Here is a 13,394-nt window from a genome sequence, read left to right as displayed (position 1 = left end):
GATTGGATGGACCAGGCAATGTTTTTCCATTCCTCAATTGTCCAGTGTTGGTGATCTTGTGCCCATTGGAGCCGCTTCTTCTTGTTTTTAGCTGATAGGAGTGGAACCCGGTGTGGTCGACTGCTGTAGTAGCCCACCTGTGACAAGGACCGCCGAGTTGTGTGTTCCGAGATGCCGTTCTGAACACCACTGTTGTACTGCGCCGTTATTTGCCTGTTTGTGGCCCGCCTGTTAGCTTGTCCGATTCTTGCCATTCTCCTTCTACCTCTCGTCAATAAGCTGTTTTTGCCCACAGGACTGACTGGATGTTTTTTGTTTGTCTCATCATTCTCGGTAAACCCTAGACACTATCATGTGTGAAAAGACCAGGGGGGCGGCCGTTTCTGAGATACTGGAACCGGAGCGCCTGACATGATCATACCACTATCAAAATCGCTTAGGTCAATAGTTTTGCCCATTATAACATTCAGTCGAACAGTAACTGAATTCCTTGGTGCCTGTCTGCCTACTTTAAATAGCAAGCCATGGCCATGTGACTCACTGTCTGTTGGAGCAAACCATTTTCATGAACAAGGGGTGGGTGTACTTAATAAACTGGTGTATATCTGTATGTGGTCCATCCATTTTGATGTGCCCCTCTGTGTCCCCTCTGTTCCCTAGGTGTGGGGACATGATAGTGGCGGTTAATGGACTGTCTACGGCTGGTATGAGCCACTCAGCCCTGGTACCCATGCTGAAGGAGCAGCGTAGCAGAGTGGCTCTCACTGTGGTCTCCTGGCCTGGCAGCCTGGCATAGCATCATGCCATACTGAAATTACTGTAGACTGGATCTAACCAGGGCCAAATCAGGACTGCATCGAAATCAGGCTATGGCGCCAAATCATACCATACTGAAATTGTTTTAGATTGGACCTACTGTAACCTGGGCCAAATGACAGACTTCATCAAACCAGGCTAGAGGAAACCTGGCCCTATTGAGCAAAATCACTTGATACTAGGGCAGACTGTGTCAGCCCCACAAACAGACTGTGTTCATATGGTCATGTTACCGGGACTATCTGTTCAAGGACAGTACATCGTCTCTGGACTGCAGTTGAATATACCAAGGGTGCGTTCAGGTGGCCGCAACAGATGGAAATTCATTGCATAGAACAGAAGAGTCTCTGCCGTGTAATGATTTAGATCAGCTCTAGGCCATGTCTCTGAAACATTGCTAAGGTTATCAGGAGAAAAATGGGATAAAACCTTTTCACCTACTCGCTCCAACTGAATAAACCCAAGGCCTTACTCTGGGGGCCCAAGTCCCCTGGACACAGCATTAGGCCTCATCACCATGACGACCCAGCCATCAGCTCCCTAGGGTTTACTTGTGGATTCTGCCATTTGATAAATATTTTCCACAGAGAGCATTTGGAGTCAGTTCTTACCCACGTCTGCCTGGCGCCACACCTTCATACTGGAGGAAAACACTGCTAGTGGAATCATTTCAGCACCTGGATGTGTTCAGAAGTGGTAATACAGATCCTGATGACTGGGTTCTTTGTGAATTATTTCTGAAGTTGCTCTGCCGTTTCATTATCCCTGTGCTGCGAGGTTTTATGGTCTTTTCACACCACTGGCTCTGGCAAACAGGCTACACTGGGCAGTCTGTGGGTCCGGTAGTGGTACTCAGTCCTACTCTTCCTTTCGGCAGGGTTAATACCTGCCTGGCACCCAAACAAAATCTTTAACAATACCACGACAAGTTCCATTGGGATTCTGTACAAACTATTGGAGTGGTGCATTGCAAGCACACTGATGCAATTTGTTCACCGTCACCAACCCGCCTACAGATTGGCCATTTGTGAACAGGTAGATCTAGTGGCCACTTAAAAGATAAGGTAGTCGGCGGCTAGAACAGGTGGGACCACTAGCCACTCAGGGCTAGTAAGTGAACAGGCACAAGGCCGATAGTGGTTTCCTCAGTTTCTGGGATGCCACATGTCCTACTTGTATCTTAATTATTCAACTTTTAGTCTATCAAATAAGCCAGTCAATGTGTTTACCAAATTCACTCAATCACCTCCCTGGAGGAAAAAATAAATAAAAACCTGCCGGAGAAGACGATTTTGGGCCCAGTTCTCACACTTCCCAGGATGATGGACCAGACTTGATAATATGCTTTGAAAGTGAATATCATGTGCGACACCATTGGGTATTTGTAAAGTGTCATAGTGCATTACATAACCATTAACAGACAAGGAGCCAGCAATGCATTGGTGAGGATTTATTAGATAATGTTTGATACATAACTGAAATTCAGCTCTTGAAAACTAAAAAAAACCGCTTGACAAGTAGCAAAGAATAGGTTCCTGTTCCACAGGTTTCAGATTTACACCCCCCTCCATGGTTCTGATGGACCAGTCCAGGTCAGAGTAGCCCAAGCTGGTGTTATGATGTAGAGTAGCCCAAGCTGGTGTTATGGAGTTGGTCAGCCAGTCTGCTGGTCTCAGCCTGTGTAGAGGCTGGCCCCAACAGCTTGTTCTTTTTAGGACACACCTTCTGCAAAAGGAAACAGTAGTGGATTATAATACTACATGTAGGGAAGCTACTTATCACCATATACCCAATACCAGCGTTCACCTGCAGCTTTCTCCTCTCTGGGTCATGAGCCACTCGGTGTCGTCTCAAACTCTCCTAAGGAATATAAAAACATTTAGTTCTACACCAAATATTCCACTTAAAGAGACAGATTGAGTTCTGCAAAACTATTTGCGAAGTGACAGGATACCATATTGTAACTGGAGCCTTGTCCCATGAGTTCACCTGCATAGCGAAGTGCTTGCCACAGCCTTCGTGGGTACAGGAGAAAGCCAGCTTGCCCTCATGGTCTGACACAACGTGGCTCTCCAGGTTGAAGTGGGTGGTGAAGGTCTTCTCACACCCAGCGGCAGAGCACTGGAACACCCTCTTGGGTGCACCGGAGTGGATCCGCAGCTGGTGCTGCGTCAAAAACCACACCCCCAGGAACATCCTACTGCAGCTATCACACTGTAGCTTGACTGAACACACACCCGGTGAAGACTTTACAATCGGATCCATTTTAAATCTATATAATATTTAGGACCATGTGAGAGGGGTTCACAAGACAATGCAAAGGGATGAGTTGCAGTATGGTCAAGAGGGTGGCAGTGTTGGAGGGCCTACATACTTCTGTGCACAGCCTTCCTGTGCTTCTGATACTCTGACCAAGTCTTCCCCTGGAATGGACAGTCCTCCACAGCACAGGGGTAACCTGGGAAAGAGAAATGGCTGGATAAAACATCCACAGGACCTCTGATCAGACTTGTGGGTATGTGGCATGTGTAGGGCTCACCTTGGTGTACTTTCTCATGGCGCTTCAGTTGTCCGGGAGCAGCAAATTCTCTCTTACAGCCCTCAAAGATACACCTATGGGAAAGGGTCAGAGTTCAGCCTGATGTGGTATAGTCCACATTCTCTTGTAGAGGTTAGTGTGTTATACTTACTGAAAGGGTAGCAGTTGTGTGTGTGTAATCTTGTGTGTTTTGAGTTGGTTCTTCTTATTGAACTCCATCCCACAGTGCACATGGTCACACTAGAACATAATTTACAAACCTTTGAATGAAAATTAGGATGCGGACCATTTGTCGTAGTCTAACATTGCCTTCACTATTCCTTCAGTCACACCTGGAGGTGGAAGTCAAGGAATCTGATGTTTACCCATCAACTGTTTCAGAACAGTGTCAAATGAAACCTAAGGCAATAGGGTGATGAATGTGAACCTCGGTTTAGCCTGAGTCATGAAAACATGGCATTGCCTACATGGTTGACGGCACCACCATGCAGATAGAAAGTAGCTTGTCTGTCGAATATTGATTAATTCCCCCCCCCCCACCACCACTTACTCTGCATGATGTCTGGTGTTGGTCATTCAGCTGGTTGAAATTAGATAAACTGCAGGAAAATATTATTAAACAGGCAAACCGCAGGTCTACTTCTGTGGCAAGATGTCTGCCTATGACCGAAGGCAAGTGCACAAGACTACATGCACACATACTAACAGATGTTGACATAGTTTAGAGCACGGCTTCAGTGCTGGTGCTCTAAATAAACCTCACAGTTCAAGCAGCAGTAGAGTAAAGTCAAATGTCATTCCATTAAACTTCCTGGCTTAAGGAAAATGGCCAGGATTTTTGCAGGGCTTGTTTCAGACTAAACCAAGTGGTATCAGTGATTCATTAGGTGCGTCAAAGTCTGACTTCGGTTTAGCCAACCTTATAGTGCTTCTCCTTGTGCTGGTGAACGCGAGCCATGTGATTCTTCATGCTGGCATGTGTGGCAAAGGCCTCGGAGCATCCTGCAGACTGACACCTGCAGACGCACAGAAACAGATGAGTGACCGGAGGAAACGTTGGAAGAGGAATAATGAATTGCATGACTCCTAGCACAAAGGGTTGGCGCTCCTACTCGAGTTGATTCAGAAACATTTGGTTCAAAACCATTTACAACTAAACCGTAGCTTTGGTGCGCGTCTTTACTTCTGCCAACTGACTGTCCGCCAAATCATTTGGAAAGGCAACAATGAGACATTGTTGAAGGCAGGAACAGCCATACAGGCTCGTACACAACCGATCATTGACCGTGAACCATTGCTCTATAGGATAGTGAAGCTTCATACTCACGTGTATGGCTTCTCTCCACTGTGGCTCAGCCCGTGTCTGGTGAGCTGGTAGCGGGTACAAAAGTTCTTGTCACAGTTCTCGCACGAGAAGGGTTTCTGTCAAAGAGAAACGTGACCAAGTAACAAAACACGATAATACGTGTTTCTGACCGCAGACATTCATTCGCGTTCAGTTGTATTTCACTTACGTCAATAGGCTCATTCTTTCTGATTAACAGAAATTCTAAATTCAGTACATAGGATCTGATCTGGACCATCTGTTAAAAGATGCCAGCTGGGCAGGATAGGTACTCACCAAACCTGTGTGCTTGCAAAGATGGGCATCTAATTTCCATGATTTATTGAAGGTGGCATTGCAGTTGACAAAAGAACAAATAAAGCTTCTTTGGACTTCAATCCTTTCCCCCATCTTTAATTGTCCAGATGACAGTGTTTTGATAACGCAAAACCAATAGGTCAGGTCGTATACCGGCCTACTTGGGTTAACACCTGAGGACTATATATTTTATTGGGCGATACCACTGTTGGATAATACAGGGGTGTTTCAATCCACGCAATGGAAAGTGAACTAAATAGAAAGCAAAGTCTGGCTCTGTAATAGCCTAAATTAATTTCAGGCCTAAATACTATCATTATTTTGGTGAAATATTGATGATTTATAAATTAATATTGGACACCTGCTTCGTGAATTTATTCAGCCATCACTCTACATTTGAACGTAGTTTTAGTTCCTGATTGGAGGAGGTTGGAACAGTGAATTGCTGTGCATTGACGCACACCTGACTTTAAAACAGCATATAGCAAGGTACTGTAAAGCGTAGACTGATTATTTGATCTGGTTATGGCATATGTGAGAGCATGGGCAGCACAATTGAGGCCATCTCCATTTTGAAGAAGTCCATTTTCTTCTTCTACTACTTCTATGAGTTGGTAAACAAACTGAAAGGCTGTATACTGCCACCTGAAATGTATTGCTTGAACAGGTATAAAGTCAAGGTTGGCGATTTACTGCCACCTGCAGTTATGAAATGTTTGCTCATGAGTATAATTCATTGGCTGATCCCACTGATCTGGATGGAATTATGTGATCCTTCCTTAACTCATAGGAGGTCCCACCCAGTTGACTACTTACAAAATGGTGAAAGTCCAATGGCACTGCCCATGACACAACCGGCTTTTGGGCATTAGAGTCCTCTATCAATCTCCATGAGTTAATTAATGACGCACTATGCAGAAATCGCTCCGCCATTTCCTGGTTGCTAAAATTCAAACAGTTCACATAATTCCAGTTTATGTGACAAAACAAGCAAGTTTGGTGTAGAGAACCATTGTACCGTCTAAACTGCTGTGAAATATATTTTCTAGAACCCAAAATATTGTACTTTCAACTGTTTGAAGCTGGTGTACAAAATTGAAAGTAAAAGACAGAAATAGCACACAAAAAACAGCTCTACCACTTCTTAGACTTGCTTTCAATGAGATTGACAGATTTATAACCCACATTTCTATGTGAATTTGGTTGGGTCATCCAAAAAGTGACATATTGCAGCTTTAAACTGACATTCATGGCCTACTATGAAAGAGGCTACTGCTTGAGATTGAGGCAAAATAGCCTCTTGCAAATGGATGTGATTGGGTTTCTGGCTCTGATTTCCAAGACCTAGATTAGTCCTAACTGTTATTGGTGAATTCAATAGACTAGACTAGTCATTGATAATTTTTACTGAACAGCAGTTGTTGCAATTCAGGTCTTTGAGCTTGCCTGTCTCTGATTGATTGTAGGCTTTAAAACTGTCATGCAGGCTCCTGACACTGTGCATCGCTATCTTCTGTCTGTGGTGTGTGTGCGCGCGCGATTGTAGTCTGAGCTGAGCGACTGTCTGTCTCCAGTCTTCACACACCCGTTACATTTACAGCCCTAATCGTGATCTTATCAACCTCCTCCATATTGTTCTATGATAGGTGTGATTTAGTCACAACCCAGTCTTCATTCTCCTGCTCTGTCCCAATGTGATGCTCTTCAAACCCGACTCCTCCAATCCTGTTGACAGTTCAACCCACTCCCAATTCTAAGACACTGCTCTTTATTTAGACTTAATTGGATTAACAGTATACTATTTTTCCACAAGGATACTCTAGTTGTGAATTCAGGAAAGCTTGACACAAATCAGAAAACAAAATAGAAAATCTTGTCCAATGGTGTGTACCTTACCTAACGACTAGAGACCAACTACCATTCACGTCCCATGATCTGGTGTGAAATCTTAGAATGGCTTCTCTGAATGAGGCCTATTGAGAACCCTAGGGCGGTACCTCTGCTCCCTCCACGCTTCAGGTCACCTGGCCTCTGTCGGCCGCCATCGTTATCAGCCTTTCCACCTCCACGTCTGGTCCCCGACTGTCCCAATCCCTCCACTGACAGGGGTCTGTATCTGTGTATGGCCATAGTCTACACTGATAACCATTCCTGAAGGTAGAAGAAAGACCCTATCTGTCCACTATCACCTAGATGCATACAGTGCATTATGTGTAATCAGGCCAGAGACAAAGAAAGAGAACTGAGAAAGATGAAACTAGCAGGGTTGAGAGAACATGAAATCATGGAAACATTGTGAATTGGAAGAGAGAGACACAGTCTGATGTCTGTTGATATATCATCCCATATGGCTTCTGCTCTCCACCGTCCACCAGTGGTGTGTGTTTATGAGGCTTCTGCTCTCCACCGTTCACCAGTGGTGTGTGTTTGTGAGGCTTCTGCTCTCCACCGTCCACCAGTGGTGTGTGTTTGTGAGGCTTCTGCTCTCCACCGTCCACCAGTGGTGTGTGTTTGTGAGGCTTCTGCTCTCCACCGTCCACCAGTGGTGTGTGTTTGTGAGGCTTCTGCTCTCCACCTTCCACCAGTGGTGTGTGTTTATGAGGCTTCTGCTCTCCACCGTCCACCAATGGTGTGTGTTTGTGAGGCTTCTGCTCTCCACCGTCCACCAGTGGTGTGTGTTTATGAGGCTTCTGCTCTCCACCGTCCACCAGTGGTGTGTGTTTGTGAGGCTTCTGCTCTCCACCGTCCACCAGTGGTGTGTGTTTGTGAGGCTTCTGCTCTCCACCGTTCACCAGTGGTGTGTGTTTGTGAGGCTTCTGCTCTCCACCGTCCACCAGTGGTGTGTGTTTGTGAGGCTTCTGCTCTCCACCGTTCACCAGTGGTGTGTGTTTGTGAGGCTTCTGCTCTCCACCGTCCACCAGTGGTGTGTGTTTGTGAGGTTTCTGCTCTCCACCGTTCACCAGTGGTGTGTGTTTGTGAGGTTTCTGCTCTCCACCGTTCACCAGTGGTGTGTGTTTGTGAGGCTTCTGCTCTCCACCGTTCACCAGTGGTGTGTGTTTGTGAGGCTTCTGCTCTCCACCGTTCACCAGTGGTGTGTGTTTGTGTGGTTAATGTGTGACAGACAGGGTCGATATGGCTGCTCTGGGCTGCTGGCTGAGTTGACAGCCTCAATCTGTATGTCAAATGTGTGTGATTAAGGAGCACATAGTAATCCACGCTCTCTCTCTCCTCACTCACTGTCTCTCAGACTGTTTACTTTTTCCTCCTTCAATCAGTAACTCCCATGAGTCAGCGCTCCAGATGAAGGCCTGTTCTGTCTGTGACAGCAGATTCACACACACAGCATATGTTTAACTATCCTTGTGGGGACATAACATGTATTTCCAATCAAAATCCTATTTTACGTAACACTAAACCTAACCCTTAAACCTAAAATAGCCTTTGTCCTCGTGGGGACCTGTGAAATGTCCCCATGAGGGAGAATTGTCCTTGTATTAGTATCCTTGTGGGGATTTCCAGTACCCACATGGATAGTAATACAAGTACACAGTTTCTGGAAGTTTCCTTATTTCTCTCACACTATTTGTCATATCCTTGTATATTCTATCTGGCAGGACTGATATCACTATGAGGAAAGAAAGATAGGCGAAACAGTAGGTCCCAACACCATACTGTTATCTGTACAACACCCAGGCCTCAATGTAGTCTATATTGATCAATAAGCAGATATGCCTTGCTGATTGATCACATTGATTTTGGGTTCATGTGTAACACCAGCTTGTGTTCGTTCAGCTTGTTGGAGACTTATTATACCAGTTTGATAAGGCAGGTGTCTGTACCTTCTGCCCTTAGGGAGACAGCTAAGGATAACAGAGGGTTATACCACCTCCCGAGATCCAGGAATTTATTTTTGTTCTCTAGTGGACATTCGTTTTAAGTCCGTATCTCTGAGGCCATACATGCCACTGCATTAAGTCCGGTTGTCCTTTTGGAAAGACGTTCTATGATATAATTTTCAATGATATCACGCGTGGGGTTGTGATATTGACCACTATATTTTCCTGGTTCTTAAAAAAATATCTGGAGTCAAAATTAGTACTTTTTTTTTTTAAGTGTGTAATTATTACTTACAATTTTTGTGAGTTTGATATTCAAATTGTTTCTAGTAAGTGAATATCTCAGGACTAGTTCAGTGAGTTGTTATCAAGAATTGCCATTTGTAGTGGACATTTATTTCAAAAAGTAAAGTGATAAATTGTCATATCTTAAATTCACAATATTCCTCATTATACCTGAACATTTTTTAAACACTCGAGAGTCAGTTTGTGCTCTTCCTCGCTACACTACTATAACCTTTCCAGCTGCTGCTACCATCTCAGGAAACTGGTCCTAATTGGAGTAAATATTGGGTAAAGTACTGAGGTGGGATGAGATAACATACAGTGTTTGTCAGATATCCAGTCAGCCATTCAGCCTCCACTGATTAAACAGCACACGTCAAGATACGACAGGGGTGGTCACTACACACACCAATCACAGAGTACACAGTCACACACACAAACTGCAGAACACAACACACACACACACACACACGTGTGACTGCATGGTCACATAACCAGAAAGATGTAACACCTGAAGAACAATGCATGCAATGTATACTCTATTGATTCTCAGCGAATGGTGCGATTGTACTCGAAGGACATTTGGTGCTCAAACTGTCAAATCAGTGTTCTCTACTCATGTGGAAGGTGCTTATATTTGTCCTATTTCACATCTACAGGTGTGAAATATGCATGTGTGATCTGGAAATGTTTTGGCTCTCTCTCCCTGAGACATCTTCCAAGAGTGGAGTCATCTAGGACACAATCACCGTTTAGTGCATTGCTTTCTCTGGAAATATAATCCCAGTATCTGTTCATCAGCATGCTTATAGGTACCTGGGTATTCAGTCACGGGAATGTAATTTCTCACATTGAAAACCAAAGCAGCCCATCGGAGCTCATAAGATTAAGTAACAAGGCACTTATCCTGGTGCACATTGCCCTCTGCTGGACTGACTGTCATTCCAGACATTCAAGGGGAACATTGAACAGGGTGCAAAGTTCAAAATGGTGTAAATAGATTGAGAATTTGGCACAAATCAGGTCTGCCTTGTACATTGACATGTCCAAGCTATTCTACTCAATATACCAGATTGTCTGCTTTATTTGGGGCAAGCAATTGCCTACACATGTACATTTTGGGTAACTCAAGTGTAGTATTCTTAGTGTACTTTGAGACTGTTGTGCTCGTCATTCTCAGCTCGCCGATGAAATAGCATTTCACTTCACTCTGTGATCAATGGAGGAGAATCATCATGAACGTCAGCAGCAACATTGATCTCCCTGGTTAGACTCTACATTATAACTAAACACTCCATCTTCCCACTTTCTCTCCCAGTCATTGACATGCAGTAATAATGACTATCCCATGGTGTAATGCATCCATGCATAAGAGACTCAGGTCCACACAAATCATTGTGTATAAACATTTTTATTTTGGTCAGCAGTTATGCCATGAACTCATAAGGGATGGGCTCCAGCAGCTGGGGTTCGTTGCCCTTGGTGCTGACGAATCGGGCGTCACGAGGAGCCGTGGGCTGCAGGGGGACCAGGAGGAAAGGACAAATGTATAGATGAGATGCCACTACTTCAAATACAAACAATTCAAAGGACTATGTATTAGAAATAATGACATGGCTGAATTAACATTACAGAATGCGTCAACCAAGCAACAGAACTGTATTTACGCAACATTCCACTAGATCAGCATTAATGTTCATTTTATATCTTCAATCTGGACTGTTTATGTAGAATAGTGACAAACAAACATGGTCCTGGAGGGTGTACAGGACACTTAGAGCATTTCAACATTACTGCTAATGGCCCAGGTAAATGTGCTCTACATACCTGGCGTTTCAGTTCCACCCAGGTGCCCTTCTGCTTGGCCTCCACCTTCCTCTTCTCGTTCTCCTTGACGCGCTGCAGGAAGCTGTCCCTGCTCTTAGAGTGCTTCACATGCTCAATACGCACATTGATCCTCTTGGCCAGGATCTTACCCCTACAGAGAGAAGGGGACATGGCTTTCAGCTCGGGAATAAAATTCAGAGACGTTGTCTGCAAAACATACAAAAGGCTACTGGTCACTTACCTATGACATGTAAACAAAGCAATTGACATCCTGAATTAACAGAAAACATTACACTTCTAATGAATGGCGAAATAATCTGCATTTTTAAATATTTTTTTTATATAAACACGTCTCCAACAACCCTAGTTCAAACATACAGTAAGTACTTGGCCGGGTGCTGAAGGACAAATACTGTCCCCCACGTGAATGACCACTTAGGTCAGCCCTGGTTTCAAAGTGAAGATGGAGTTCAGATGCGACAGACTTCTGCAAACATAAACCTTCTTCTACAAAGAAATCAAATGCAACTTCAATATAAGAACATCCCATGGCCAAGCTGGAAAGGAAACGGATAGTGACAATTTGACATACCCCTCCACACATTGTACTTACTTGACCTGCTTGTTGACAATGATGCCAACAGCATGTTGGGTTACGTTGTAGACTCTACCCGTCTTGCCATGGTAGCACTTGTGAGGCATTCCTTTCTGGATGGTACCTGTACCCTGGAAGAGACATTCACAATCTTAAGAATTCTGCTTGGGGGAAGTCCAAAGAAAAAAATATAACTAATTCATTGTAAGTGCAGTCACTACCAGTAAACACGAAGGTGGAACAAGGCCTACCTTGATGTCAACGATATCTCCCTTCCTGTAAATACGCATGTATGTAGACAAGGGAATGGGGCCTGAGGAACAAAGCACATATATTATACACAGCCAAACAAAACAACATTCTAAGATGGACTCAAAAGTAATTAATGAAGGCTACGCCAGTGTGGATTCATGCCAGAAACACTCCTAGCCCAGAGTTATTTATTTTTAAATAAATAAAAGCGGCCTAAGGCATTCCAATAGATCTTCAGTCTTTCTGATATGAACTCACCATGCTTGCGGAAGGCACGGCTGAACATGTACCTCGTCCCCCTCCTCTTGCCTCTTGTGTTGGTCATGATGCCTGATTACTGGAACATGGATATTCAAATGTCAGACAAACCCAATGGCAAAGTATAAATAATTTATTACAGTGGCTGTAAATGTAAGGTTACAAGGGTGGCTAAGAATTATGTAGACTGATTTAGTCATGTCAATGGATGCAATACTGTCACATACAAAAACGTAATTAAACTGTCTATGACATTTAGCTAGTTAGCTTACAATACCCTGGTCTGACTAACCGTCACCTGACAACTGCAATCTGTTGACAAAGTTAACTTAAATGCAAAGAAAATCTACACACCGGTAGTTTAGCTACTATAACATTAACGTTAATAATTTAAAAAGTACAAGGGGACATTTCAAATATGGCAACGTCAATCAAAATACAAGATTTACGACACAGAGCTAGCTAAAGCTAATTAGCTCGCAAACTATCCAAAACCGATAGCGCTTCATTTCCCCTGATTGACAAAATAACTTTTGCTTCAACGTGACAGTTGTTATTTTACGGTTCGTGACATATTTGCTGTCTGGCTATGCCATTTTAAATCCCTAAAAACCGGATAATTTAGCGTACACTGCAGTGGCTAGGCCCACATGTGAAGCCACGCTGCTACCCCATTCATTCATCATCCTAATATATGCCATACAGACGTTCGTTAACGTATTATTTCTGGCCTCAAATGTAGAATATGCTTTAACATACTTATATCAATGTCTTTACATACATTTAAAACGACATTTTATGCTTTCACGAGCTGTAAATCGGAACACATCTTACCCCCGTTTGCTCGCAAGATGGCGGGTACAGCGGAAAGAGAGATTGAAGGCCCCGAAACTCCTCCTTCTGAAATAGAATTCAGGAGTGCCTTCATATTGCCTGAACAAAAATACAATTGTCGAATGGATTTGTCCCCTTTACGCTGATCTAATGTCAGTGTTGATTTTATACCGTAATGACTAAACTCACACCGGGGTTGGGTAAAATGATGATTTCAGATCAGATAATATTTGACTTTCTATTGGAGTGTTGACGCACTGTGAAGCGTCATGTCAGTGAACTGAGTGGTAAAACGACTCATCTGATAGCTAGCTACAACTTTTGTTTGCAAAATGAATGGGAGAAATGCATATGTTGTTGTACTTGTGCCTAATCGAAATATTTTATGTATGAACTGCTGACCGTGGCAGATTGCTAGCTATATAACTAGCTATATACTCTAGCTAGCTACACAAGTAAATTGGACTTTTTCAAAATCGTTTTCAAAACTTAACGCTAGCCTGATCAAAG

General features: G+C 43.7%; 4 protein-coding genes across 4 annotated transcripts in view; 1 reads left to right on the top strand and 3 right to left on the bottom strand.

The window, feature by feature from the left end:
* LOC115130127 (ligand of Numb protein X 2-like) overlaps nucleotides 1-2,106 on the top strand; it is a 24,093-nt gene extending 21,987 nt beyond the window's left edge. The window contains exon 12 of the mRNA XM_029660921.2: nucleotides 661-2,106. Within this exon, the coding sequence (XP_029516781.2) occupies nucleotides 661-796 (136 nt within the window). The 3' untranslated portion in view covers nucleotides 797-2,106. The remainder of the gene's footprint in view (nucleotides 1-660) is intronic.
* A 145-nt stretch (nucleotides 2,107-2,251) lies between these two features.
* gtf3ab (general transcription factor IIIA, b) lies at nucleotides 2,252-5,155 on the bottom strand. Its single transcript, XM_029660923.2, has 9 exons — nucleotides 4,977-5,155; nucleotides 4,683-4,777; nucleotides 4,275-4,371; nucleotides 3,507-3,595; nucleotides 3,356-3,429; nucleotides 3,191-3,274; nucleotides 2,806-3,041; nucleotides 2,623-2,676; nucleotides 2,252-2,541 (listed from the first exon to the last, which is right to left on the bottom strand). The coding sequence occupies exons 1-9, from the start codon at nucleotides 5,088-5,090 to the stop codon at nucleotides 2,431-2,433; spliced, it is 954 nt and encodes a 317-aa protein (XP_029516783.2). The 5' UTR covers nucleotides 5,091-5,155; the 3' UTR covers nucleotides 2,252-2,430.
* Nucleotides 5,156-7,279: 2,124 nt separating this feature from the next.
* On the bottom strand, nucleotides 7,280-8,525 carry LOC135572053 (proline-rich protein HaeIII subfamily 1-like). Its single transcript, XM_065019054.1, has 2 exons — nucleotides 8,520-8,525; nucleotides 7,280-8,065 (listed from the first exon to the last, which is right to left on the bottom strand). Exons 1-2 carry the CDS (start codon nucleotides 8,523-8,525, stop codon nucleotides 7,280-7,282), a joined length of 792 nt encoding a protein of 263 aa, XP_064875126.1.
* A 1,988-nt stretch (nucleotides 8,526-10,513) lies between these two features.
* Nucleotides 10,514-12,989, bottom strand: LOC115130130 (large ribosomal subunit protein eL21). The gene is made up of 6 exons (XM_029660925.2): nucleotides 12,885-12,989; nucleotides 12,051-12,129; nucleotides 11,792-11,853; nucleotides 11,559-11,671; nucleotides 10,946-11,096; nucleotides 10,514-10,635 (listed from the first exon to the last, which is right to left on the bottom strand). The coding sequence occupies exons 2-6, from the start codon at nucleotides 12,115-12,117 to the stop codon at nucleotides 10,546-10,548; spliced, it is 483 nt and encodes a 160-aa protein (XP_029516785.1). The 5' UTR covers nucleotides 12,118-12,129; nucleotides 12,885-12,989; the 3' UTR covers nucleotides 10,514-10,545.
* Between the last annotated feature and the right edge of the window lie 405 nt (nucleotides 12,990-13,394).

Source organism: Oncorhynchus nerka, linkage group LG6, assembly GCF_034236695.1.
Source record: "Oncorhynchus nerka isolate Pitt River linkage group LG6, Oner_Uvic_2.0, whole genome shotgun sequence".
Taxonomy (NCBI): Eukaryota; Metazoa; Chordata; class Actinopteri; order Salmoniformes; family Salmonidae; genus Oncorhynchus; species Oncorhynchus nerka.
The sequence above is the reverse complement of the archived record's forward strand: the minus strand, read 5'-3'. Positions and strand labels throughout refer to the sequence as shown.